Here is a 25,491-nt window from a genome sequence, read left to right as displayed (position 1 = left end):
GTAACACAGGGTGGGGGGAGCTCCCTGGGGTGCCCCCCCCTTTTTGGGGTGGGATTTATGCAAACGAGAGCCCCTTCATAACCCCCGGCCCCGCAGCGGAGCCCCGGCGGTGCCCAACGAGGGGGGACGCTAGGACCATGCGGGTGCTCGGGGCGGCCGCGGTGCTGGGGACCCTCCTGGTCCTGGCTGTGGCTCAGAGGAGTAAGTGGGGTTCAATGGGGGGGGTCATTGATGGAGGGGGGGGGTCATTGATGGAGGGGGGGGGTAACAGGACGGAGGGGTGCACCCCCAGCCTGGCAATGCAGCCGTCAGGATGGTCCTGGCCGAGGATGGAGCTCACAGCATCCAAGCACCCCGGGTTGGGAGTGGGAGCAGGATTAGACCCCGCTGATCCCTTTGGGGGCCATGGGGGGGGGGGGTGTCATTGTGGGGTCCCCGATCCTCTGCAGGACGTGGGGGGAACCTACAGCGCTTTGGGAAGAGGGTTTGGGGGTCCCCATCGCTATGGGGGGGGGGGGGGGGCACCACCGTGCTCGCTGTCCCCGTCCATCAATGACTGTGGGGCACGGGGGGGCTCAGCTCCCCCCAGCCCGCGGCACCGGCTCAGCTGAGAGTCACATGAAGAGGCTTTGGGCAGCGCTCGGTGCCATGTGATGGGCTCTGCCCCACTCGTGGCCCATCACGAGGTGCGAGGGGGGGGTCCCTGCGGCCAGGAATGGGGGGGTCCCAATGGTGGATGGAGGGGGGGGGGCACAAACGGGGCTGTCCTCACCCCTTGTCCCCGCAGGAGCCGGTGGCCGGAGCCGGCCCTGGAGCGGGCGCCCGGCGCCGTTCCGGAGCTGGGACTCGGTGCGGTACCGGCCCTGGCAGGAGGGAGCCCCGCGGCAGCCGGGCTGCTGGAGAGGTGGGTACCGGGGTACCGGGGTACCGGGGAGGGCGACGGAGCCGGGGCTGGGCCCGGTGCTGAGCCTGAGCCTGAGCCCCACTCCCTGTGCAGGCGGCGACGTCGCCTTCGACATCAGCAACGATGCTCCCACCATGGCGGGCGCTGAGGCCACCTTCTCCATCGCCCTGCGCCTGCCCAGCACCCAGGAGCTGCGGCCCGACGGCAGCGTGGTCTGGAGCCAGAACTGCACCGTCAACGGTCGGCACCCAGCGGAGGCCACAGGGCACCCCCAAACACCCCCCAACACCCCTGAAACACCCCCAAACACCCTAAAACCCTCCCAAAACACCCCTGAAACACCCCCCAAACACTCCAGAACACCCCTGAAACACACCCAAAACCCTCCCAAAACACCACAAAACCCTCCTCAAACACTCCCAAAACACCCCCAAAACCCTCCCCAAACACTCCCAAAACCCTCCCCAAACCCTACCAAAACACCCCCAAAACACTCCCAAAACCCTCCCCAAACACTCCCCAAACACTCCCACAACCCTCCCCAAACCCTCCCAAAACACCCCCAAAACACACCAAAACCCTCCTCAAACCCTCCCAAAACACCCCCAAAACACCACAAAACTCTCCTCAAACACTCCCAAAACACTCCCAAAACACCCCCAAAACCCTCCCCAAACCCTCCAAAAACACCCCAAAACATCCCCAAAATCCTCCCCAAACCCTACCAAAACACCCCCAAAACACCCCAAAACACCCCCAAAACACCCCAAAACCATCCCCAAACCTTCCCAAAACACCCCTGAAAAACCCCCCAAACTCCCCCAAACCCTCCTAAACCTTTCCAACCCCCTCCCATCTCCCCTAAGCCCACCAAAACCCTCCCAAACCACCCCAAAACCTTCCCACCGCCCCCATAACCCTCCCCTCTGCTCCCGCAGGCACCCGCGTGGCCCGCGGGGACCCGGTGTTCCCGGACCCCCCCGATGAAGCCAACGGCGTCTTCCCCGACGGGCGCCCGTTCCCCGCAGGCGGCAAGCGCGGGAGATTCGTCTACGTGTGGTGGACGTGGGGTGAGACCCCCAACCACCGCCCCCCAGCACCCATTGAGGGGGTCCTGAGGCTCAATCCTGACCCCCCCATCCCATCCCATAGGGCGCTACTGGCAGGTTGTGGATGGAGCCACGTCCCAGCTCACGGTGGGCACGGCCGGGGTGCCCCTGGGCTCCTACACCATGGAGGTCGTTGTCTACCACTACCGTGGCCGCCAGAAGTTCATCCCCATCGGCCGTGCCAGCTCCCAGTTCAGCATCACTGGTGGGTACTGGGAGGGGGACTGGGATGGGACCCCCAATGGGGATGGGGATAGGACCCCCAGTGGGGACGGGAATGGGACCCCCAATGAGGATGAGGATGGGACCCCCAATGGGGATGGGGATGGGATGCCCAATGGGGACAGGGATGGGACCCCAATGGGTGCGGGTGAGCTGATGGTGTCCCCATTTGTGTGTGTCCCCCCCCAGACCAGGTCCCGTTCGCGGTGGACGTGGCGCAGGTCCCCGGTGCCGTGGATGGCGCCGGGCGCTACGTGCGGAACCGCGCCGTGGCCTTCACCGTGCGGCTGCACGACCCCAGCCGCTTCCTGCGCGACGCCGACGTCTCCTACTCCTGGGACTTCGGGGACGGGAGCGGGACCCTCATCTCCCGCAGCGCCACCGTCACCCACACGTACCTGGAGGCCGGCTCCTTCGCCGCCCGCATGGTGCTGCAGGCTGCCATCCCCCTGAGCCCCTGCGGCACCTCCGCGGCGCCCGTCGTGGGCCCCACCACCGGCGCATCACCGACAGCCCCGCTCCCCACCACGCCGGGGGTGCCCAGCACTGGTAAGGGGGCAGCAGCCCCCATCCCATCGCCATGGGTACCAGGGGGGTCTCCCCATCGTCACTCTCTGCCCATAGCACCGGCAGCATCCGGCTCACCCACGGGGGGATCGGCAGCCGTCACCGTGCCCTCGGACACCGCTGTTACCGTGCCTTTGGATCCAACCATCACTGGTGCCTTGGACCCTGTTGTCACTGATGCCGCGGATGCTGCTGCCACTGGTGCCTTGGACCCCGTCATCACTGATGCCTTGGACCCCGCTGTCACCGATGCCTTGGATGCTGCTGTCACTGAGCCCGTCCTCGTGGCACTCAGCACCCCGGCAGCTGCTGCTGCGGGTACCGGTCCCGCTGCCACTGTGGTCCCCGTGCTCCCCACCTCGGTGGCCCCGGCTGGGGATGCTCTGGGCACTGCAGCCGCTGTAGACACAGAGGGAATGGTGGCTACAGGTGGGTACTGGGGGGTCCGGGGGGGGTGTCCCAGCTCCTTTTGCCTCTTCCTTACCATTGGCTTCTCCTGCAGGCGCAGCCATGGCTGTATCCGTGGCTGTAGCCACAGTTGGAGCCACGGATGGAACCACGGATGGAGCCACTGTTGGAGCCATGGATGGAGCCATGGATGGAGCCACAGCCGTGTCCATGGCTGAAGCCACGGACGCAGCCACGGATACAGCCACGGATGCAGCCACGGATGCAGCCGTGGTTGGAGCCACAGACGCAGCCACGGATACAGCCACAGATGCAGCCACGGATGCAGCCACAGACGCAGCCACGGATACAGCCACAGACGCAGCCGTGGTTGGAGCCACAGCTGGAGCCACGGATGCAGCCACGGCAGAGCCGCTGGTGCTGGTGAAGCGCCAGGCACCGGCCGCCGAAGCCACCGGCTGCATCCTGTACCGCTACGGCACCTTCTCCACGCAGCTCGACATCGTCCGTGAGTGCGGGACGGGGGGCGCCGGTGGGGACCGGAGCGGGGCGGTGGGGAGGGGGGGATCCGCGCCCGCCCTGACCCCGCACCCGTTGCAGAGGGCATCGAGAGCGTCTCCATCGTGCAGGTGGTGCCGGTGGCGGCAGAGGGCGGCGAGAGCAGCGTGGAGCTGACGGTGACGTGCGAGGGGAGGTGAGGGCCGGCGGGGACGCGACGGGACGGGGATGGGCACAGGGACGGGAGCGGGGACCCCGGCGGGGACAGGAACAGGGACGGGAGCGGGGACCCGGCGGGGATGGGGATGGGAGCGGGGACGGGACGGGACGGGAGCGGGGGTCCGGCGCTGTTGGAACTGCGATGGGGATGGGAGCGGAGTCCCGGCGGGGACTGGGGCGGGGATGGGAGAGGGTGCCCGGAGGGGACGGGAACGGGAATGGGAGCGGGGAACCAGACGGTAACGGGAATGGGAGCGGGGGCCCGGCGAGGATGGGGATAGGAGCGGGGTCCCGGTGGGGACGGGAACGGGAATGGGAGCGGGGAACCCGATGGGGATAGGGATGGGAGCGGGGTCCTGGACGGGAACGGGAATGGGAGCGGGGAACCCGATGGATGGGGATGGGAGCGGGGTCCCGGTGTGGAAGCGGACGGAGCGGGGCCCGGCAGGGGCTGACCCCCGCCCGCAGCCGCCCCGAGCAGGTCTGCACCGTGGTGGCGGACGCCGAGTGCCGGGAGGCGGCGGCGGCTCAGACGTGCTCGGCCGTGGAGCCGGGCCCCGGGTGCCAGCTCCTCCTGCGCCAGGACTTCAACGGCTCCGGGCTCTTCTGCCTCAACGTGTCCCTGGCGGCCGGCGGCAGCCTCGCCGTGGCCAGCACCCGGCTCAGCGTCGGAGGTGGAGGTGGGATGGGAGGGGGGGAATCCATTGGGATTGGAAGGGGATGCGGTGGGATGGGGGGGGGGGGGGGGCAGAATCTGGTGGGACTGGGGGGGTTCTGGTTGTAAAGGGGGAGGAAAGGGGGTATCCGGTGGGATGGGGATGGGAATCTGGTGGGATGGGAGGGCGGAATCCAGTGGGATTGGAAGGGGATGCGGTGGGATTGGGGGGGGGATCCGGTGGGATTGGGATCTGGGGGGATGGGGGGGATCCACTGGGTTCAGGGGGGATCCAATGGGACGGGGGTACTGAGGTGCCTCTCTCCACAGGCACTGCCCCGGCTGCCGGCGCAACTACGCTCATCGTTGTGGGGCTGGTGCTCATCGGGGCTGCCCTGGGCACCGCAGCCTGCGCCTACCAGTGAGCATGGGGGGGGCGCCATGGGGGACATCGCCGCATGGGGGGCACTCTAGTGGTGGGGGGCACTCCATGGGGGAGGGACTCTGGAATGGGGGCACCACGGCAAGTGGGGGGCACCATGGACACACACACACACACGGGGGGTGACAGAGAGTGTGGGAGGACATGGGGGTAGGGAGACACATGGCATGGGGGGGCACCATGGCAGGGGCCGGTGGCAAGGGGGGGACATGGAGCATGGGGTGGAGACCATGGCATGGGGGGGTCGCTGTGACATGGGGGGGTGACATGGGAGGGGTGGTGACATGGGGGGGGGACATGGGGGGGTCGCTGTGACATGGGGGGGGTCGCACATGGAGGGGTCGCTGTGACATGGGGGGGGGTCACTGTGACATGGGGGGGTCGCTGTGACATGGGGGCGGTCACTGTGACATGGGGGGGTCGCTGTGACATGGGGGGTGGCTGTGACATGGGGGGGGTCGCTGTGACATGGAGGGGTCGCTGTGACATGGGGGGGGTCACTGTGACATGGGGGGGTCGCTGTGACATGGGGGGGGTCGCTGTGACATGGGGGGGTCGCTGTGACATGGGGGGGTGGCTGGGAGACATGGAGGGGGTCGCTGTGACATGGGGGGGGTCGCTGTGACATGGGAGGGGTCGCTGTGACATGGGGGGGTCGCTGTGACATGGGGGAGGTCACTGTGACATGGGGGAGGTCGCTGTGACATGTGGGGGGGTCGCTGTGACATGGGGGGGTGTCGCTGTGACATGGGGGTGTCGCTGTGACATGGGGGTGTCGCTGTGACATGGGGGGGTCGCTGTGACATGGGGGGGTCGCTGTGACCACGGCACCAGGGGAACACCAGGACCCTTCCCTGCAGGCGCGTTCAGTACCACCCACTGCCGCCCGCGGCCCCCCCGGCCCCCCGGCCCCGGGGCTGGCTCCCCCCAGGCTCTGCCCTGCGCCTGCTCCTGCGCCGGGCGCTGGGAGGGGGGGACCTGGGAGGGGCCCCCAGCAGCGAGAGCAGCCCCTTGCTCCATGGGAACCCTGCCTAGAGCCCCCCCACCCCGACCTGGGGGGGGGCTGGGGGGCACGGTGGTGGCGATGGGGGGGGTACGGTGGCCCCAGTCTCGCTGCCATCACCATTAAAGGCTCAGCTCAGCCGGTGCCTCCGCCTGGTTTTGGGTCTGGGGGGGCCCCATTGACACAACCGGTGCCCATCACCATCAGCTTTATTACTGCGAAAGGCACTGAAATGGGGGGGTAATAAATGGAGGGGGTAATAAGTTGGGGGGCATAATAAATAGGGGGGTCCCAGCCACCGCACACACATGGGGGGCCTGGCAGAGCCCCCCAGCACCCTCATATGGCATCCGCAGGCTCTGGGTGTGGTGGGACACACATGGATTGGGAGGGGGTTGGTCCTTGACACCCGCCCCCCCCCGGCTCCCTCAAGCCTCTGGGGTCCCCTTCTTGATGCCAAAGAAGCCGGAGGAGCGGGATGGGGGGGCCATGAGCATCAGCGCCTGGTTCTTGTGGGTGATCTTGATCTGCAAGGCAAAGACTGGGGGGGTCCGGGGGGGGCACCCCACAACCCCCCCATACACACACGCGGCTGGGGGGGGGTGTTTGGTCCACGTACGGTGCAGGGCGGCTGCATCCAGGGCTCTCCATCAATCTGCATGGGCAGCGCCTTCGATGTCCTGTGGAGAGCCCCCAACATCCATCACCCCCCCACCCCTCGGAGGGCCCCATCGGGCCCCCCCCTCCCCGGCCCCACTGACCGCAGGGTGAGCTCGGAGCACGTCGCCAGCCGCTTCCCAGCGCTCTTGAGCCCCGCGTAGATCTGCCCCATGTCCAGGACCCCGTCCAGCCCCACCACCTCCAGCCGCCGGTCGCTCAGGTCTAAAGCGGGGGGGGGGAACCCCAAAACCAGAGCGAAATAGGCAGGGAGGGGGGGGGAGCAACGGTGAGGGGGGGCAGGAAGGGTAAAGGGGGACCCCCACGTACCCTGCACGCAGGTCTTGAGGGTCTCGGTGTCGGTGATGGCCGGGGGGGGCGCGGTGCCTGTCGCGGGCCCCCCCGCTCCCCGCTTGGTCTCGCCCCAGAGGTTGGAGCCGCCGTGGGTGCTGGGGATGTTGAGCACCGCCAGCCCCTCCAGCGCCGCGCTCAGCTCCAGCGGGGTCCCGCAGCACTGGGGGGGGGGGGGGGGGAATAGGGACAGGAATGGGGGGAGCAGCGCAATCCCGGGGGAACGGGGGGGGAAACACCCCAAAAACACCCGAAAACACCGCAAAACCACTCAAAACCAGCCCAGAACACCCCAAAACAGCCCTAAAACAGCCCTAAACCCACCCCAAAACCCTCCCAAAACCACACCCCAAACCCAACCCCAGAAACATCCCCAAACACCCGAAAACACCCAAAACCACTCAAAACCAGCCCAGAACACCCCAAAACAGCCCTAAAACCACCCCAAACCCTCTCAAAACCACACCACAAACCCAAACCCAGAAACATCCCCAAACAGCGGAAAACACCCCAAAACCACTCAAAACCAGCCCAGAACACCCCAAAACAGCCCTAAACCAGCCCTAAAACCACCCCAAACCCTCCCAAAACCACACCCCAAACCCAACCCCAGAAACATCCCCAAACAGCCGAAAACACCCCAAAACCACTCAAAACCAGCCCCAGAACACCCCAAAGCAGCCCTAAACCAGCCCTAAACCCATCCCAAAACCTCGCAAAACAGCTCTAAAACATCCCCCAAACCTCCCTAAACCACCCTCAAACACCCCCCAAAACCGCCCCAAACCCACCCCCAAACACACCGTAAACCACCCAAACCTACCCCAGAACCATTCCAAAACCACCAGCACAACCCCCCCAAAACACCTCGGAACCACCCCAAAAACCACCCCTAAACCCCCCCAAAGCCCCCCTCACCTCCACGCTCACGCACTCCTTGAGCCTCTTGCAGCTGGCGAAGATGGACTCGGAGGTGGCGAATTCCAGGTACCAGAGCTTGTTCTTCATCCTGGGGGGCAACGGGATGGGGGGGCAGGGATGGGATGGGGGGGGAGGCAGGAATGGGATGGGGGGGGCAGGAATGGGATGGGGGGCAGGAATAGGATGGGGGGAGGGAGGAATGGGATGGGGGGCCACAGGGTGGTCCCATCCCCTGTACCTGCTGTTGAACTTCTCCGGGTGCCTCTCCCGCATGACGTGGAAGCGATGGGCGATGGAGGCGTCCTGGGGGGGACAGGGGGTGAAGGATGTTCTAGGGGTGCTTTTGGGGTGTTTTGGGATGTTTTCGAGGTGGTTTTTTTGTGTTTTCAGGGTGTTTTTAGGGGTGGTTTTTTGTTTTTTTTTTGGTGGTTTAGGGGTGTTTTTAGGGTGGTTTTGGGGGTACTTTAGGGATGTTTGGGTGTTTTTTTGTGTTTTAGGGGTGTTTTCAGGGTGTTTTGGGGGGCATTTTAGGGATGGTTTAGGGTGTTTTGCGGAGTGTTTTGGGGTATTTTTAGGGTGTTTTGGGGCTGTTTTGAGGCTGTTTTGCGGTGTTTTGGGGCTGTTTTGCGGTGTTTTGGGGCTGTTCTGCGGTGTTTTGGGGCTGTTCTGCGGTGTTTTCGACGGAGAAGTAGTTGTTGATGATCTCGTAGGGCACCGGGTCCCCCTCGGCCGCCGCGTCCCGGGGCAGGACCTGCACCCGCCACCGGTCCATGGGCACGGCGCTGCCGGCCTCCAGCTCCCGCAGGATCCGCACCAGGTCCTCCCCCGAGTACCCTGCACATGGTGGGGGCACCGGGATGGATGGGGGGGCCTTGGCCCTCCCCTTACACCCCCTTTACCCCACTCACCCCCTCCCCAGCGCAGGCATCGGGCCAGGTCGTTGCCGGTGCCCAGGGGCAGGACGGCCACCGGGGGGCGATGGGGCAGGTTGGCTTCGTCTGCAATAGAACGGGGGTCAATGGGGGGTTGGGGGGGGGATAATGGGGGGGGGGTCCGGAGGGGGGTCAGCACCCACCGATGGCATCCAGGACCCAGCCCACGGTGCCGTCGCCTCCGCACACCAGGATGCGGCAGTCGGGAACGTCCCGGAAGAAGGTGAGGCTGGGATGGGGAAAGGGGGGGTCAGGGATGGATTTGGGGTTAAGGATGGGGGTTCAGGACAATGGGGGGGGGGAGCGGATGCAATAGGGCTCACCCGGGGCCGGGCCCCCCCTGCAGCAGGTTATAAACCTGCCGGGGGTTGAGCAGATACTGGAGCTTGCGCAGGACCCTGGGGGCAGAATGGAGTTATTGGGGGGGGGGAAATGCCCCATAACCCCCCCAAAAACCACCCTCCCCAAACCCCTCCCTTACCTCTCCCCCTGCTTCCCCCCACTTTTGGGGTTGACAAAGACGAGCAGCGGGTGCGTGCCGGGCACGGGGCTGACCTGCAGGAAGAGGGGGTTGTAATAGGGGGACACACATGGGGGAGGGATATGTGGGGACATGGGGGGGGCCCCTCTCACCCGCAGCGGCTGCCCCTCGGTGGTGCTGAAGCCCTGCGGGGTCCCCTCGCCCGGTGTCGCGCTGTCCTGGCGCTCCTGGGGACACCCGTGTGAGGGGGGGGCACTAGGACGCAACCTGCCACCCCCCCCACTTCGAGCCCCACTGACCAGCAGCACGGGGCAGATGGAGGCGGGGGGCAGGACGTGGTCCCGCAGGACCCCGCAGTCGCAGGTGGGGGGCACGAGGGGCTGGCATTCCTCATGGATCTGGGGGGCAGAGCGGGATGAGGTGGGGGGGGCACAGCGGGGGTGTTCCCCCCCCCCGGTGTCACCCACCTTGGTGTGGCACCACACGCAGCGCAGCCCCGTCAGGCTCTGGAAGCTCTTGATCCTCTTCTGGCATTGGCTGCACTTGGAGGCATCGCAGCCGCCCGGTACCCAGACGTGGGCCTGGACCTGGGCATGCCCCCCCCCCGTCACCCCATGGTACCCCCCGGCACCCATCGGCACCCTGTGTCACCCCTGTGATGGGGGGTTCGGGGGCTCGGCCGCTGCACTGCCTCTGGGGTGGGGTGTGTGGACAGAAGGACAAAGGTACAGATGGACACACTGCTTGACATGGGAACAGATGGACAAAAGGATGATGGATGGGTGATGGATGGATGGGTGATGGATGGATGATGGATGGATGATGGATGGATGGATGATGGATGGATGATGGATGGATGGATGGATGGATGGATGGATGGATGATGGATGGATGATGGATGGATGGATGATGGATGGATGGATGATGGATGGATGATGGATGGATGGATGGGTGATGTATGGATGATGGATGGATGGATGGATGGATGGATGGATGGATGGATGGATGGATGATGGATGGGTGGATGAAGGATGGATGGATGGATGATGGATGATGGATGGATGAAGAATGGATGGATGGATGGATGGATGGATGGATGGATGGATGGATGGATGATGGATGGATGGATGGATGGATGGATGGATGGATGGATGGATGGAATGGATGGATGGATGGATGGATGGATGGATGGATGGATGGTTGGATGGATGGATGGATGGATGGTTGGATGGATGGATGGATGGATGGATGGATGGATGGATGGATGGATGGATGGATGGATGGATGGATGGATGGATGGGTGGATGGATGGATGGATGGATGGATGGATGGATGGTTGGATGGATGGATGGTTGGATGGATGGATGGGTGGACAACAGCCACATGGACAAGCCAACAGGCGGACGAACAGGTGGACACACAGACGGACACTTGGACACACGGATGAGGCCCCGGACACTCACCCCGGCCTCCCTGCGGGACTTGGCGTAGGTGCTGATGCAGCTTTGGGGGGCGCGGCGGGCGCAGCGCTCGTGCACCGTGAACCGGCACACTGGGAATGGGGATGGGGATTGGGGGGGGATCAGCCCCACAATTGGAGCCTCCTGCAACAGCTGGAGCCGGAGCCTCCCCCTGCCCTGCTCCCAACACCACATCCCTGTCCCATCCCCACTTCATCCTCCCAGCCCCTGTCTCCATCCCACTGCCATCCCCATCCCACTTCTGTCCCCATCCCCACTGCATTGTCCTGATCCTTGTCCCATCCCCATCCCATCATTATCCCTGTCCTTGTCTGATAACCACCCCAGTCCCCACCACATCCCCATCCCCATCCCAGTCCAACCATCATCTTGGTCCCCGCCGCATTCCCATCTCCATCCCATTGCCATCCTTGTCTTAGTCTGACCATCACCCCTCTTCCATCCCCATCCCACCGCCCCATTCCCAGCCCATTCCCGGCTCACGGCAGCAGCGCAGCCCCTGCCCGCGCAGCCCCCGCAGCAGCCCCGCGCACACGTTGCAGTACTCGGGGTGCGTGAAGTGCTTCAGGCGCCACAAGTGCTGCCCCTCGTCCTTCAGGTGCTGGGGGGGGACACATGGGGAGCTTTGGGGGGGGGGAAGCACCCCCAAACCCCCCCACTCAGCCCTCCCCATTCCCCCCCATTCCCACCCTGTTCCTCCTCCCCTTTATCCCCCCCCATCCCGCTCACCCTGTCCAGCCCCAGCAGCACCAGCAGCGGGATGTTGGTGACCCCCCCCCGCAGCCACTCGCTCAGTGACACGGTCCCGCTGCCATCGTAGTCGATCTCCCGCATCATCTCCTGCAGGATCTGAATGGGGGGGGGGGATCACACAGAGGTTTTGGGGTGTCCATGGTGGGGGGAGCACTCCCCAACACCCCCATGTGTGTGTGACCCCCCCCTCAGGTCCCACTCACCGGCTCCAGCTCCGTCACATCCCAATCCAGGTACTGGGCCACCCGCATCATCTGCGTGATGATCCGCTCCACCTCCTGGGTACCAGAATCAGTTGGGGGGGGGGTCCCAGCACCCCAAACCTCTTTACCCCTCCCCGCAGCACTCACCGAGCTGTCCAAGAGCCCATTCCCATCCTTGTCATACAGCTTGAAGGTGACTGTGGGGGGACAACGAAGTGAGATCCCACCCCCCAAAGCAGGACCCTGGGGACCCCCCCAAGCAGGACCCTGGGGACCCCCCCCAAGCAGGACCCTGGGGACCCCCCCCACTCACACTCCAGCTTGTCCTCAGGGCGCCCCCCCTCCAGCAGCGAGAAGTAGCAGGAGACATCGCTGATGGAGACCAGGCTGCTCCCTGCGGGGACCCCCCTCCCGGGCTGCGGGGACCCCCCCGGCCCCCCCCAGCTCTGGAAGGAGGCGAAGAGGCTCCTGCAGAGCGGCTCCGGAGGGTCCAGCTCCAGGTACGAGCGCAGGAAGAGCCGGAACCCAGCGAGATCCAGACACTGGGGGGGGGGGCGCAGAGGCGGGTTGGGGGGGTCCCGGATGCAGCTCGTGCATATGGACCCCCCCCCCGAGCCTCACCTCGCCCCCTTGGTGCTGCTCCAGGGCTCCGGTGCCATAGAACTGCTGCAGCACGTCCTGCACCCTCCTGCTGCTGTCTGATGGGGGGGGCCATGTGCGTGCACACGCGTGTGGAGCCAGCTCAGCCCACTCACACGCGTGTACACACATGTTCATTCCCCCCCCCCCATCACTCACAGTCCATGTACTTCTGGAGCTGGGCGAACTCCTGGGGGCTGAGGGTCGCCCATTCCCGTGTCTCCTCCATGGCTGCACACGCGTGTTCTTGCGTGTTCTTGCGTGTTCTCCTGTGTTCTGCGGGGGGAGCAAGCGGGAAAAGGGGGGTGTTGGGGGCCTTCTTCCCTTTTCCACCCCCCAACCCCTTCCCACCCCCGTCCCCCATCACGTCTACACGCCACCGTCATGCAAACATGCCAACGACACGCGTGAACTTTGAACCCCGAAGGGACGGGATGGCAGCGCTTGAGGGGGGTCCCCAAACCCAATCCCCCCCCCCTCATCCCTGTGCCCCCCCCTCGGCCCCACGCTCGGTCCGTACCAGCCGTTGGTTCCGGGACGTCCCCGTCAGTGACGTCACGGCCCGACGGGGCGGCACCGGGGCGGGCGGGGGAAGACGGAAACGGGGGTGCCGGGGGGGGAATCCCCATTCTACCAACGTGGGGGGGGGTTCCCCGAGCACCCCCCCTTTTCACACTCACCCCCCCTTGCACACTCACTCTTGCACACGTGCCCCGCCCCCCCCCCTTCCGTGTTTCCCCCCCCCGGAAATCCCCGGTGCCGCCTCAGTTCATGACGTGGGACCTCATCTCAGGGGGGGTTTCCTTGTGCGGGGGGAGTCCCCATGACGTGTGTGTGTCCATCCCGGCACCAGGTCTCTACCCCGGCTTTTGAGCCTTCGGAGCAGGGCCTGGATGCTCCCTGTTAGAGAGCTCTGAAGGGCTCCGAGGAGACCTTAGGGCAGCTCCAGCGCCTAAAGGGGCGACAAGAAACCTGGAGAGGGGCTTTGGAGAAGGGGTGGAGGCGCAGGCCGAGGGGAACGGCTTCAACCTGCCCCACGGGAGGTGGAGGTGGAATATGGGGAGGAAGAATCCGCCCGGCCCAACCCGCTCCGGGATCCCACGTCCTGCAGTCGGGCGCTAGGACCCAGCGGTGCCGGGGGCCGGCGCAGCGCCGAGCCCAAGCGGGGTCGGACCTGATTGAAGCCCGCGGTGCGTCCCCAGGCTGGTGCGTGCGGGAAGGTCGGACCTGATTGAAACCCCCGCGTTGGCTCCGCCGCGCCCGGCCCCGTCCTGCAGGAAGCGTTCTATAGAAACCCACCCAAAATGCCCCAAACCTGCTCCAATGACCCAAATCCGGCTCAAATCGCCCCAAAACCCACCCGAAAGCTGGCTCTCTGAGTGCAAACGTCCCGCCCATGCTCCCACAGCGCAGCGAGCTCCGCAACGGTGCCAGCACCACTGCAATCTGCCCTCTGTTTGCCACCTAAAAGCTCGTCTTCTTCCTGCTCCTCCGTTAAACGCTCTCTTGCTGTCCTTAGTTATCTTTCAGCCCTTTGATGGCAATCATAGAACAGAGATAAAACAATTCATTAACTCGGTTATCTCGACATACAAGATATGGCTTGGTCTTCCCAACTGCATGAGCTGTGCTAAATGCATTCTGTGTAACTTGGGCAGCTTTGCTGTGTCACTCGTTGCAGTGTAGATTAGCCGCTATCACTTAATTGCATTTAATAGCGTTTAATTTCTCTGCCCCAGGTGAGCCCTAATAGAGGGAAAGGAGGGTTTAAAGTCCCTAATAAAGGCTGTTCTGCTGCCATCACACCGGGGCGTTTTGGTGAGTGATGGGAGTCCTCCTGTCCCATGAGCTGCCTCTTCCCTCTAGTGGCAATAAACCGGATGCAACATCAGCATCCAGCGCACTGTTCGACCGCTTCATTAGCAAACCCCGGCGTGACACCTTCATGCCTCCACCTTGTGGCATCTGGAGAAAGGGAACAGTGGGAATGGCTCCGTGCGAAGCAGTTGGATGCGCCTGGAGCACCCAATAGAGACGTTTCCAATGAAACTCCCGGCTTTTAAGGGACCTCTTTGAGGTGTGATCTAGATCGGAGGGAGAGAAGAAAGTGCTGAGTTTAAGCACAGGTAAAACGATGGGTTCTAAGGTCTGATAACAGTGTTCTGGAGTGGAGATGGGATCTCTGCCATCTGATTTAACCACTTATCTCTGTGTCTCCTGTTTGAAAGCGTTAGAGGTTGATCATCTTTCTCTTAGTCCCTTGCTTGTTTGCATCTTCTGTTCCCTTCCTTCCCTCTGCCCCAAAGCCTGGCTCACAGACCTTTTGCCACAAGTAGGTCCAACTGGAATGATCTGCAGCCACAGAGCTCCACCTTGGAGAGCAGCTTCCATTCCGTTTTCGCGGACGATGGTGGTTGTTACTGCATCACTGCACATTCCCTGATGGGCACAACTTCGGGCTGCACCAGAGGCAGGATGGGTGCGCTTTTATTCCCTCTTCCCCGGTCCGCCTTGGTAAGAGCGTTATCACTACTCACCCTCTTGAACTGGCCTATTTATTCCTTTAAGCACCTTGCTTAAAGATACCTTATACAAACTGTACTAACACCCTCGGGGCCCCAGCATGTCCTTGAAGTATTTCTGGTGCCAAGGTGCCCCACACTTCCCGGCAGCTCCGGCATGTCCTACTTGGAAGCTCCGGTGTGCTCCTGCGCTTCCAGCACGGAAGGTCCAGCTTGGACTGAAAACGACTCAGGGTGCGGAGCTTCCCGCAGCAGTTTGATGTGCGTGTTGGCGCTTTCCATGAGTTATGGCCCGAGGTGTAACCACGTAGGGTATAAAGGGGTAGAAAGGAGGGGTGCTCAGTCACTGGGACTTTTAACTTATCCCGACGCTACATGAAGAAGGCGGGGTTGGCCGACGCCGCGTTTTCCCCTGGCTGTTGTCTTGAATCGCGCTCCGCGTTGGTTACGGGACTTTGGTGCTTATTTCCGCATGGGCGCTCCTCAGGCTGTGCCCAAGCAAAGCCGGGAGTTCCAGAGGCGGGGAATGACCGATCCCGAGCTCCGGAACGAGGAACGAGTGCGATTTTCTACGGGCACCGCGATGCTGACGCTGGGACCCGTGCCTACGCCCCGTGGCACCGCGGGTCCTACGGGAGGGGCGGTCCCGGCGCGCCCCCGCGCCGCGGAGCGCGGGAGAGGGCGGCATTTCCCGCGCGCGCGGGGCGTGTGGCGCGCCCCCTGCCGGCCGGCGGCGGCGCTGCGGGGGCCGGCCCCGCGCTGGAGGAAGGCGGAGGTGAGGCGGGAGGAGCGGGGGGGAGCGCGCCGAGCACCGCACCAAGATGGCGACACCCGCAGTTCCTCCCGCAGCTCCCGCACCGCCGCAGTCCGGCAGCGCCGCGCGGGGGACGCGTTAGAGCAGCGGCCGCGGTAAGTGCCGGCCCCCCCCGCAGCCCCTTCCCCCCGCATCCTTGGGGTCCGCTTGGGTTTAATCCCGCAACGCGCGCTCTGCCCCCCCCACCCCGGGCGGGGGCTTTGCCGCAGAGCGCTCGGCTCGCACCGGGAGCTGTCCCCGGTGCAACCGGAGCCGGCCAAGGGAGAAGGAGCCTCCCCCCCCCCTCACCCAGCCCCTAACGGGGCTCCTGCGGCGGGGGCGCCGCCGCTTTGCCCCTCTCCGCGCTCCGGGAGCGGGGACCCGGGTGTCCCCGCATCCAGCATCGCCCTCCCGGCTCCGTGCGGGGCCCCACCCGTACCCCCATTCGGAGGCCTGAGCCCCTATGGGGGGGAGAGCTGCCTCCGGATGCGGCCTCCGCTCGGCATCCCCTCGGCTTGGGGAGGACGCACAGGGTCCCCCCATCCCTGTGCCCACCCTCGGCCTTGGAGCAGCGGGAGCTCCGCTTGGACCACCCCATCCATCCCCGCATCCCGGGGCCCTTCTGGAGGCCCCCAAACTGGGGCTGTGCTCTTTGTCTGCATTGTGGGGAGGGATAACCGGAGTTCTCTCGCTATCCCTGCCCCCCCCCCAGCCCTAGCTGCAGCGCTGGTACAGCCCTCCGCCCCCCCACCTCCTCAGCATCCCGCTGCGAGGGAGGGGGAGAAGTTGGAGGATGGAGTTTTTGGGGGGCATGGGGCGGCTTTGAGGCTCCAGCCTGACCCCGATGTTGGCAGCTTGGTTCGCGCTCCCGCTCCCTTCCCTTGGCGGGGCTCGATTGAGGCTTTTCCCTGCCTGGGCACCGGGAACGGCTCCGTCGGCAGCTTTTCCCGTTAAAAATCTGGGTGTTTCATTCCCTTTCCCCCCCCTCCCCCCATCCATCCTGCCCAGCCAATGTGGGGGTGGGGAAGCTGGAATTCTGCTCCATGGCGGTGGCTGCGGATGATCCGGGATGGAGCCTCCAAGTGCGAGGGCTGAGGGGATGCGTGTGAGCAGGACCCGGGTGCGTGAGGGCAGCTCGGTCCTGGGGAGCCGCCGGCTTTCCCTGTGCCGGGAATGCTCCTTGGGAGGGGGTCGGCTTGGGCGGCGTTGGCTGTGATGCTGCTGCTGTAGACACGTATCCCGGGCCCTGGGACACTGCAGCATTGCACCCAGTGGGAACCCATGACCCGTATGTCCTCGTTTCACACCGGTGTTCCTGCAGCCCCCCGTGGCCTTCAGAGGGGGCTCAAAGCGTTCCGGCCCTGATTCCCTCCTGGCTTGGGAGGGAGGGTCCTGGGATGTGCTGCTTTTCCGGCGTTCCCAATGGATGCTCTCCTGGAGAGCGTGAGGGGCAGCCTTGGGGTGGCGGTGGCAGCCGTGGGGGGCTCTTCCTCTGCCTGCAGCCCCATCTTTCCCTCTGGGAATGTTGTGTGCGGTGGATGGGAAGCGCCGGGAGCAGGAGCCGAGCGGGCACCATTCCGGGTGCCATTTTCCGTACTAGTTCCTTGTAAGGCCTCTGGGAACCTGGTTGTGGTGACTGTCTGTGGTGTGTATGTGGAGAGCTCCCGTCCTTAGCTCCAGTGGGGTTTGAATACAGCACCCACCAAGGGGGCCCTGAAGGGGCCACTTGACCCCTTTTGACGTGTCCCGTCGCTCCTGTGGTGTCATTCATCCCATGTGGAAGAACCTGGACCTATTGCAAAGCGTTTACCCGGTTATATAAGCTCCTGTGGATGGCTTGGACCAGGATCCCGGTGTCGATGCTGCACAAGTACAATGATGTGGGTATTTTGCCATCAGAGGTGGGAATGTGGGCTTCTAATGCCCAGAAGGGAGAGCGATCGCGTGCTGCCACGCATTGAGCGTGGATGGAGTTTCCTTTGCAGCTACAGGAGGTGAAACAAGGCAGAAACGAAAGGCAGTGAGGATGGGAGGGATGGGATCACCTCCTCCTCTTCGCTTCTTGCTGCCTCATGAAACCAGGCTCCCACGTTAGCAATTGATGCTCCCTCTGGTTCAATGAGTGGGGAGCTGCTGGCCCCGGGACTCACCCGGGCACATGATTCCCATTCACTATCGATCCAAGCCATTGACATCACCAGAGGCACCAGCATCCATCATTTACTGCTGTGCTCAAAGGTTTGGGCTCAAAGCAGGGGGAAGAGGATGCAGGCAAGCGCAGGGAGGAGATGGTTTGTGCTGATGGGGAGTGGGGAGGTCATCGCTGGTCATCTGGATCCGGTGGGATTCAGAAGTCAATCAGGGCTTGGGACTCGCCCCTTATGCCCTGTTATTGCAGTGCTGTGTCCTGGGGGGTGAGCGGTGGTTTGGTGCTGAGGTGCATTCAAACCCCTCCTTGACACCAGCTCTGCTCCAAGCTGGCTTTTAACGCTCCTGCCTGAGGAGGGAGAGGAAATGGTGCTGTAAAGTTGGGGCTGGGAGGCGATTTCTGGCATTGGGACTGGAGGGAGGATGCTTGAAAGTCTTTCCTAAAGGAGCCTGGTGTTATCCTTGGGGATCCCTCATCCTGAGGCCGGCTGTGACCAACCTGAGTGATTTAATGTGGCTGAAGCGATGCAGCGTGAGGTGGATTTCACCTGCATGGGAAAGTGCCCTGGGAATGTGAGGTGGAGCTTCAGCCGCTGCTCTTCCAATGGTGGTTCCAGCAGGAGATGACCCCGTGCAGTGCAGTCAGGAGCAGGACGGCAGCGCTTGGACCACGAGGGGGGATTTCTTCACCTCCCCTTCGTGTTTATCCCATTTGTGGCCCTACCACTTGGGTGCTCCATGAGGATCGCCTGGGATAAGTTACCTTGCCCCTCTCCTGTGGGTCTGAATGGATGGAGCAAGGAGTTAGGTTTGGGTTAGCAGGAACAACGTGACCCCAGGGCTTTCCTAAGGGCAAGGCTCCCTTTTCGTTGCTCAAAGTGGCCTCTTGCAGCCACACAGGAGGAGATGGCTGGGTTCTCCTGAAGGAGCCCTCGCCCATGGCCCGTTTGCTTTGGGTTGAAGGCAGGAGGGTTCCAAAGGGCTGCTGCTCCGCGCTGTGATTTCCTTCCTGCCCCAGCCCTGCACGTTCCAGTCAGGGCCCTGTGTGTCGGGGTGGGTTATATAAAGCTGCATCTAGAAGGGTTCTCTCTCAAAGACGTGCTGAGAGTGACTGAACCTTGCAAGTGAATGGAAGGGGAAATGTCTTAAAGCAGAGATATTGCCTCAAAACCGTGGTTTTAATTTATTGTCACAATCAGCTTGAATAATTGATCAGAAGAGCTCAGAATGTACTAAATGGGCTGCTGGGAACTGTTAGGAAATATAATTAAGTCTTAGCAATTGGGCACCTCAATGCAGCATCCTCTTCCCTGGTGTAAAATCAGTGGGAAACGTCAGTGTCAATGTGCAGTCATGCAGTTCTCCATCTGAATGGATGGAGGTGCGGTTGGAGATGTGGGATGCAGTTATCCATCACTCCGGCACAAAACCGCTACCTGATGGGGAGTCTTTGTCTCAGTTTTCCAACCCTTTCTCTCCTTAGAGGTCAAAGATTCCCATTGGGAAAGTGCCAAAGTAAATCCCAGCCTTTATTCTTCCCAAGTCCTGTGTATCCCATCCTCAGTGATAGAATAAAACTGGCTTTCTGGTTTAAAGCAGCTTGCCATGAACCCATGGGCTTCCACAGGCCACGTGTGCCATGTAGAAGTGTCTATTGATGAAGATGAGGATGAGCCACAGCCCTTCTAGAGCCTGAGATCTACAGGATGAAGGTCGTTCAATGCTTGTTCATTCAGTCAATGTGTGGATAAGGACTGATTCTAGTCAAGGTCTTTCAAGTGGCCTGGTTTGGGTTGGAAAGGACCTTAAAACTCACCCAGTTCCATGGGCAGGGGTCCCTTCCACTGGAGCAGGTTGCTCCAACCTGGCCTTGAGCACTGCCAGGGATGGGGCAGCTTCTCCACTCAACCCATTCCATGTCCCACCACCCTCACAGGGAAGGGCTTCCTCCCAAGATCCCATCTCCATCTCCCTTCTGTCAGGTGAAACTCATTGTCCTGTCCCTCCTGTCCCCTTGTCCAAAGCCCCTCTCCAGCTTTCCTATAGGCCTCTTTATGGTATTGAATTCACTATTCATTCCCATCTTTTAGTTTGCATCCTGATTTTGTCCATCATCTTAAAGCGGGATAACTTACAAGGAAGTGAGGACAGGCAAGAACTGGAACCCCAGGTCACTGTTGTTAAACAAGCAGCAGCCCTACGAGTAGCCACCAAAGCAGTTGCTGGTTGTCTGCAGCATGTGTGAACATTGAGGAGCATGAGGCAGCCCTGGTCCATCAGGATAAATCACAGCATCTCTTACTGGATGGATGCACAGGGTCTGGTACAAACCCACCCTGCCCTGCAGCTGGGTACCAGGGGGATGCTTGCTGGCTTTGGGCTGGGTCTTTGGATGGCCACGTAGCACATGAGGTTCTTGCGTGCCATGGCTGGTTGTGTAACTGGACACAGAGCCCAGGCACATCGTTTCCGCCTTCATTTCCCCCCTTTTCTCGGTGCTGTGTCCCTGAGCTACTTTGGTTTCTAAATTCAGGCCTTGCATATTTATCTGTGCCATTCAATTAGACCACATCCCCAACGCTGCTCTGTAGTTTCACAGGATGTGGGAAATTTGGTAATTAAATGCATGCAAATGCTGCAAGAATAGAAGAAATTAATTTTCCTTAATATCAGCTGGTTATTCCGTGATGATTCCAGAGGTAACGTGACCAAGAGGCTGGCTTTTCCCTCCCCTTCCTCCCATCCTTTTCGAGCCTTTCTTGTTACTACTCCAGAAGTACCTGGTTGAGTTCCTATCAATAGAATCCAAGCTGTGTACTTACATAGGAGCTATCCTTAGGGATTTTGTGGTTGGAGTTCCACGTGTGTTGGAACGCTTGAGCCCTCCCAGTGCGTAAATGGCAATGTCCGAGCTGGAATGAAGGAGGCGCAGGTATCACTTGGAAGGATGCTTCACGCGAGCTGTGGCTTTGGAAGTACCCCAGGTTCCATGTTAAGGGCAGGGATCTCGGGGTATTCTGTTATAAACTGAGTTTATTCACTGCAGTCCATGGGAAGCTGTGACTTCTGCTTTCAGAGGCGGGATGAAGCCTGTCCCAGCTCAGGCTCCCTCCGTTTCCATGATGTCTGCGGCTTGCGTGAGCTCTTCCCACGTGGACACAGAGCACTCCTCGATGCTGAAACAGTGGGATTTTAACTATTTGGTCCCCTAGTGCAGTTCTTAAGGAATCTGGAAGTCTCTTCCAGAGACTGCGAACCGTCAGTGCCCGTTTTGATGCTCTGTGTGTTACCCTGGGGGATCCGCCTTCATCCCTTACTGAAGGGGCCTTGTCCCACTCTGGACCCTTCCCACCCCATCCATTCACCGCTGCCTTGCCTTCCCTCTCGAATCCGTTGCCACTTTGGTGCTTGAGTCCCTCCCTGGAGTGCCAAAGCCGTGTCAGGGCTGGGTTGTATTCCAGCCTGCAGCACTGCAGTGCTGTTGCATCAGTGCAGGGCTCCTGTCATTCCTCTCTTGGCCTGCTCCTGGAGTGGGAAAAGAGGGCCCTGTGGCTCAGGAATTCGATGTGTTGCTGCTTGCTGAAGGGAGCAGAGGAGTGTCAGAGCCTCTGCAGGATGGAAGCTCTTCCTTGCCAGCATGAAGTGCTCCATCACCTTGCATCTGATGCAGAGACCCTGGCTCCAGCCTGCACACTGGGGAAACGTGGCTGTCAGGAAGGGCTGTTGATGGGAGTCTTGACAAAGGATTTCATGCTTAGGGCTTGAGATGAATAGAAACCCTCACTGTTATATATATATGTATATATAAATGTATATGTATGTGTATGAATGAAAGGGTGGGATTTGCCTTCCCATGGGAGAGATGTGGTGCGCTCGGAGGAGGAAGAGGTGAACCCACTGAGGTCTTGAACCTAAAGGAGTGTGCAGAGCCCTCCCCACCATGCTCATGGAGCCATGGAATGGGTTGGGATGACAGGACTTGAAAGCTCATCCAGTTCCATGGACAGAACCACCTTCCACTAGGGCAGGTTGCTCCAAGCTCCATCCAACCTGGCCTTGAACAGGGATGAGGCAGCCGCATCCTGTGCCAGTGTCCCAGCACCCTCACAGGGAAGAGCTTCTTCCCATTGCAAGGCTGAAGTCATGAAGGCAACTTCCCAACTGCAGTAATATCTGATGGGACTCGAGGGAGCTCAGCATATTCCATGCATGTTGGCTGCAGAGCAGTGGGTTTGATATGGTTGCTTTGCAGAGTTCCTGTAGACCCACAGACTGGTTTGGGTTGGGAAGGACCTTGAGATCATCCAGTTCCAACCCATTACACTGACAGGGAAGAGTGGAACGTATCCCACTGTATCAGACGTGGGATAGAGAATAGAATGGACTCTGTGGTCAGGAGATGCCCAAAGCAGGCTGGCGATCCAGGGCTGTGCGATGCTTCTGCTTGGGCTGTACAGCCAGGGGCAGGGATGGGTAAGGATGGGGAGGGACGGGCCAGTGTCCATCACTTGGTCCACGGGGTGAGGACCGGAAGCCCGGAGCTATGCCTGACCTTGCTGTGCCTTTGCTCCCCTGCAGAGCTGACCTGTCCGGGTGCAACAGAGCAAAAGAAGCTGCTGCAGGATGAAAAGATGGCAGCGAAGCTGCTCGCACCACCAGGCCCCGAGAGCTTCAAACCCTTCACGCCGGAGTCTCTGGCCAACATCGAGAAGCACATCGCCGAGCTGAAGAAGAAGCAGCGCTCCAAGCAGGACAGCAGCCACCGGGATGACGACGAAGACAGCAAACCCAAACCCAACAGTGACCTCGAGGCGGGGAAGAACTTGCCTTTCATCTACGGGGACATCCCAAAAGGCCTGGTCGCTGTACCCCTGGAGGACTTTGACCCTTATTATATGACCCAGAAAGTGAGTTGGAAGAAGGAAGGCGCTAAACTGCCTTTTCCGTTAGGGAATGGCAGGTTTGGGTATGGTGTGAGAAGACAAAGAGCGGAGTCTATGGATGGGGCTTGTTGTTTTCCCTGTTTTTCTTTGGGGTTTAATAGGGATGCTATGGTCCTGCTTGGTTGGAGTTGGCAGCTGAACATAGCTAAAGTTGTGCTGAGCTGCCAATGTTAACCATAAGGGCAAGAAGAAGGGGGAATGGTTTTAAGTGTGTGTTTGGTTTACTCGCATGGAGTTTGATGGTTATGCAGCAATGAGGACGGAAACCCCAGTGGGGTTATAACTGCCTTTCGTCGCCATCAGTTTGATTTCAAGCACGTAATGTCTGTGGCACTAAGCAGGAGGCATTTAGGGGTGCCAAGATGCAGTAAGGAATGGAGTGGTGGCATGGGGAAAGGGGTGAGTAAGCAAACACCGTGCAGAGGGATCTTCTATGGGGAAAGAAGGAAGAGCACGGACACTGATTTTCATAGAAGGCCAAAGGGCTTAAACCTGGGGCTCTCTTTTACTGCTTTGTGCCTTGTTTCTTTGCTAGAGGTTGAGTTTGAGTGAGCAGAGATGGTTACCACCTGTAACTCAGGCTTAGCAGTGCCGATGGAGAGCCTGGATGTGACCACTCCAAACTGGAGCCGTCGTGGACAGCGAGGCTTTGCGTTGGCCTTGTCGCACCCAACCAAAGCCGTTGGGTGGTAGGGGATGCTGCTGCAGCTCCAAGCAGGAGTGGTTGGTACCCAGGTACCTGCATGGGCACAGCTGTGGGAGCCTTGAGCTCCTTCAGGCTGCAGCAGGAGAGTGCTGGAGGGCTGTGGGCACTGTTGAGTGGCTTGGTGCTCACCACAAGCAGGAGGCAAGGGGACCTGGGCAGCTCTCAGCTTCCCCCAGCGCAACGCTAGGAAGAAATCCTTAGCTTTTAGGGAAAACCAAGGTCCGTTCCCAGTCCCTGCTCCTCTGCTTGCTCCGCTGTCCCTGTGTGTGGAGCTGGAGCTGCTGCGGATGGAGGGGAACGTTCTGGAGATGGGAGACGGAGCTCAAAGAGCTTTGCTCTTCCCATGAGCACCAGAACTGGCTCAGTTCCTTGTGCGTCCCCTTGGGTAGCTTGGGGCTGCGCTGCTGCTCCAAGCAGCGACTTCCCCCCAGGCCTTTGTTTGTGAAGGCGGTCGGAGCAGCCCTTCGGAATCATCGGGAATCGCGCAGCTGCGGGGAGCACGGGAAGTTTTCCAAGGGTTTTCGTGGTTTTCCTCTCCAGGTCTTCTCCTTCGCCGCAGCAGCACGCGGGGAGGAGCAGGTCAGCTGCGGGAGGACGCAGTGATCTTGGGTCTGCCGCGGGGGCTGAAACTGCATCCTCCTGGAGAAGCCGAGCATTCCAGTGGCCTCTTCACTGATATTGAAAGGAGAAACAGCGCGACCTAGAAACACAGCCGTGGCGCGGGGACTCAGAATTCCCAGCCCTGCGGGGCTTTTGTCCAGGCTGCTTCCCTTTTCCCTGCTGTTCCATGTAGCAAAGTGGGAGTAATGCCTCGTAGGAGGCCCTTTGCTCACAGGTAGCGGGTTTTGGGGGTAGTTCAGCTCCTTTTTGTCTTTGTGAGAGAATGTGCTTTGGTTCACCAATAGGAAGTCCAATTCCTGTGGAAACCAGCCCATGAACTTCCCTGTTCTTGTGCAAGCAAAGCTCAGGCTGCCTTGGATGTGGGAGCATCCCTAGCAATGAAGGCAAAGCAGATGCTTGCCTCGGTCTGCAGTGATTGCTTAAGCAAGAGGTAGGATCTGGTCCATCCTGGACCATTATTAGTGTTTCTATTTCCTGATGTTTTCCCATCTTTTAGACCTCTTTTCTCTCCCATTTATGGCCTTGGTGATCACTCCCACTAAACACCCTGTTCTTTCCCTTTGGATGTGACCTCTGCTGCGCTGTGGTCCTTAAGTAACTTCCATTTCACTCAGCAAGAACCTCATAGAGAAGAGGGGAAAGGGGTCAGTGCTCCTGCAATGGCTCCGTTTAGGAGGTCCTTGAGTTTTCTGGGAGTTGGGATCGTATGGATGCCCATTGGGTTCAATGGGGCAACCCACCCTGCAGCTGCGCGGGGCTGGCTGTACCTCCGTGAGCATCCCAGGTCACCTATAGCTTGCCGATGAGCACCTGAGGATCCTTCTGGAGCCTTTGTGCCAATGGAGTGACTTGCAACTTCGTCAAGTCACGTGCAGGGACTGGAAATGGGCCCTCGGGTCCGGAATGTCACCTTGGCTCCGTGGCCCTGGGAAAATCCCAGGGATGTGAGACACAGCCTGGGAGAGGCACGGCTGGCTCTAACATGTGCTTCTGCAGGGCAGGGTAATGGCCCTGCAAGGTCGTGGGCTTGGCAGAGCAGTGGAGTCGTTGAAACGGAGGGAAGATTTGGGACCGAGCCTTTTGGTGTTATTTCCAAGAGCTGTTCCGTGTGTAGCGGCGTTTCTCCTTCCGCTCCATCCCTCCGGTAGGCTCCGAAGGAGCAGGACAAGTGAGCATGCCCTTCCTAGGAAAAGAAAGGAGAGCTCGATCCCTGCCAGTCATCTTCTGCAGCCCTTTCTGGGTGTCAGATGCGTAATGGAGACAGGAGGGACGGGTGCTGCCTGCATGCAGCCCCAGGTGCTGCCGTAGCACAT

General features: G+C 61.1%; 3 protein-coding genes across 7 annotated transcripts in view; 2 read left to right on the top strand and 1 right to left on the bottom strand.

Annotated features, from left to right (window-relative positions):
• The first annotated feature begins 46 nt into the window (after positions 1–46).
• PMEL (premelanosome protein) lies at positions 47–6,184 on the top strand. Of its 2 annotated transcripts, none has more exons than XM_062630629.1 (12): positions 47–201; positions 788–904; positions 998–1,144; positions 1,843–1,974; positions 2,057–2,218; positions 2,425–2,784; positions 2,860–3,231; positions 3,545–3,718; positions 3,811–3,904; positions 4,396–4,601; positions 4,913–5,003; positions 5,885–6,184. In XM_062630629.1, exons 1-12 carry the CDS (start codon positions 138–140, stop codon positions 6,057–6,059), a joined length of 2,094 nt encoding a protein of 697 aa, XP_062486613.1. In that variant the 5' UTR covers positions 47–137; the 3' UTR covers positions 6,060–6,184. The 2 variants fall into 2 exon arrangements, with proteins under 2 accessions (XP_062486613.1, XP_062486612.1); XM_062630628.1 differs by having other exon boundaries at positions 48–201; positions 4,396–4,607.
• Positions 6,185–6,249: 65 nt separating this feature from the next.
• Positions 6,250–14,108, bottom strand: DGKA (diacylglycerol kinase alpha). Of its 3 annotated transcripts, none has more exons than XM_062630623.1 (23): positions 13,806–14,094; positions 12,605–12,721; positions 12,428–12,504; positions 12,120–12,348; positions 11,954–12,003; positions 11,807–11,881; positions 11,580–11,699; positions 11,334–11,451; positions 10,833–10,921; positions 9,837–9,956; positions 9,669–9,767; positions 9,522–9,596; positions 9,370–9,443; positions 9,212–9,286; positions 9,032–9,117; positions 8,865–8,954; positions 8,646–8,790; positions 8,195–8,275; positions 7,954–8,044; positions 7,015–7,198; positions 6,789–6,909; positions 6,647–6,707; positions 6,250–6,554 (listed from the first exon to the last, which is right to left on the bottom strand). In XM_062630623.1, the coding sequence occupies exons 2-23, from the start codon at positions 12,672–12,674 to the stop codon at positions 6,456–6,458; spliced, it is 2,229 nt and encodes a 742-aa protein (XP_062486607.1). In that variant the 5' UTR covers positions 12,675–12,721; positions 13,806–14,094; the 3' UTR covers positions 6,250–6,455. The 3 variants fall into 3 exon arrangements, with proteins under 3 accessions (XP_062486607.1, XP_062486608.1, XP_062486609.1); XM_062630624.1 differs by lacking the exon at positions 13,806–14,094 and adding an exon at positions 12,966–13,046; XM_062630625.1 differs by lacking the exon at positions 6,789–6,909 and having other exon boundaries at positions 13,806–14,108.
• A 1,645-nt stretch (positions 14,109–15,753) lies between these two features.
• The window catches only part of SCN8A (sodium voltage-gated channel alpha subunit 8), a 43,534-nt gene continuing 33,796 nt past the window's right edge, over positions 15,754–25,491 (top strand). For both annotated transcript variants that reach the window (XM_062630609.1, XM_062630610.1), the window contains exons 1-2: positions 15,754–15,876; positions 22,487–22,815. In XM_062630609.1, the coding sequence (XP_062486593.1) occupies positions 22,540–22,815 (276 nt within the window). In that variant the 5' untranslated portion in view covers positions 15,754–15,876; positions 22,487–22,539. The remainder of the gene's footprint in view (positions 15,877–22,486; positions 22,816–25,491) is intronic.

The sequence above is a fragment of the Pezoporus occidentalis genome, unplaced genomic scaffold (assembly GCF_034315485.1).
Source record: "Pezoporus occidentalis ecotype Australia unplaced genomic scaffold, CSIRO_AGI_Poc_V1 ctg357, whole genome shotgun sequence".
Classification (NCBI taxonomy): Eukaryota; Metazoa; Chordata; class Aves; order Psittaciformes; family Psittacidae; genus Pezoporus; species Pezoporus occidentalis.
This window is presented reverse-complemented; position numbering and strand designations above follow the sequence as displayed.

What these genes read in the sequence shown, in the direction of transcription:
- DGKA (XM_062630623.1), bottom strand. Translation starts at nt 12,674, where the DNA reads ATGGAGGAGACACGGGAATGGGCGACCCTCAGCCCCCAGGAGTTCGCC. An exon ending in ATGTGACGGAGCTGGAGCCG is followed by an intron (nt 11,700 to 11,806) that starts GTGAGTGGGACC and finishes CCCCCCATTCAG; the next exon opens with ATCCTGCAGGAGATGATGCG. An exon ending in AGGAGTGCGTGAGCGTGGAG is followed by an intron (nt 7,199 to 7,953) that starts GTGAGGGGGGCT and finishes CCCCCCCCCCAG; the next exon opens with TGCTGCGGGACCCCGCTGGA.
- PMEL (XM_062630628.1), top strand. Translation starts at nt 138, where the DNA reads ATGCGGGTGCTCGGGGCGGCCGCGGTGCTGGGGACCCTCCTGGTCCTG. An exon ending in GCAGCCGGGCTGCTGGAGAG is followed by an intron (nt 905 to 997) that starts GTGGGTACCGGG and finishes CTCCCTGTGCAG; the next exon opens with GCGGCGACGTCGCCTTCGAC. An exon ending in GCTCAGCGTCGGAGGTGGAG is followed by an intron (nt 4,608 to 4,912) that starts GTGGGATGGGAG and finishes CTCTCTCCACAG; the next exon opens with GCACTGCCCCGGCTGCCGGC.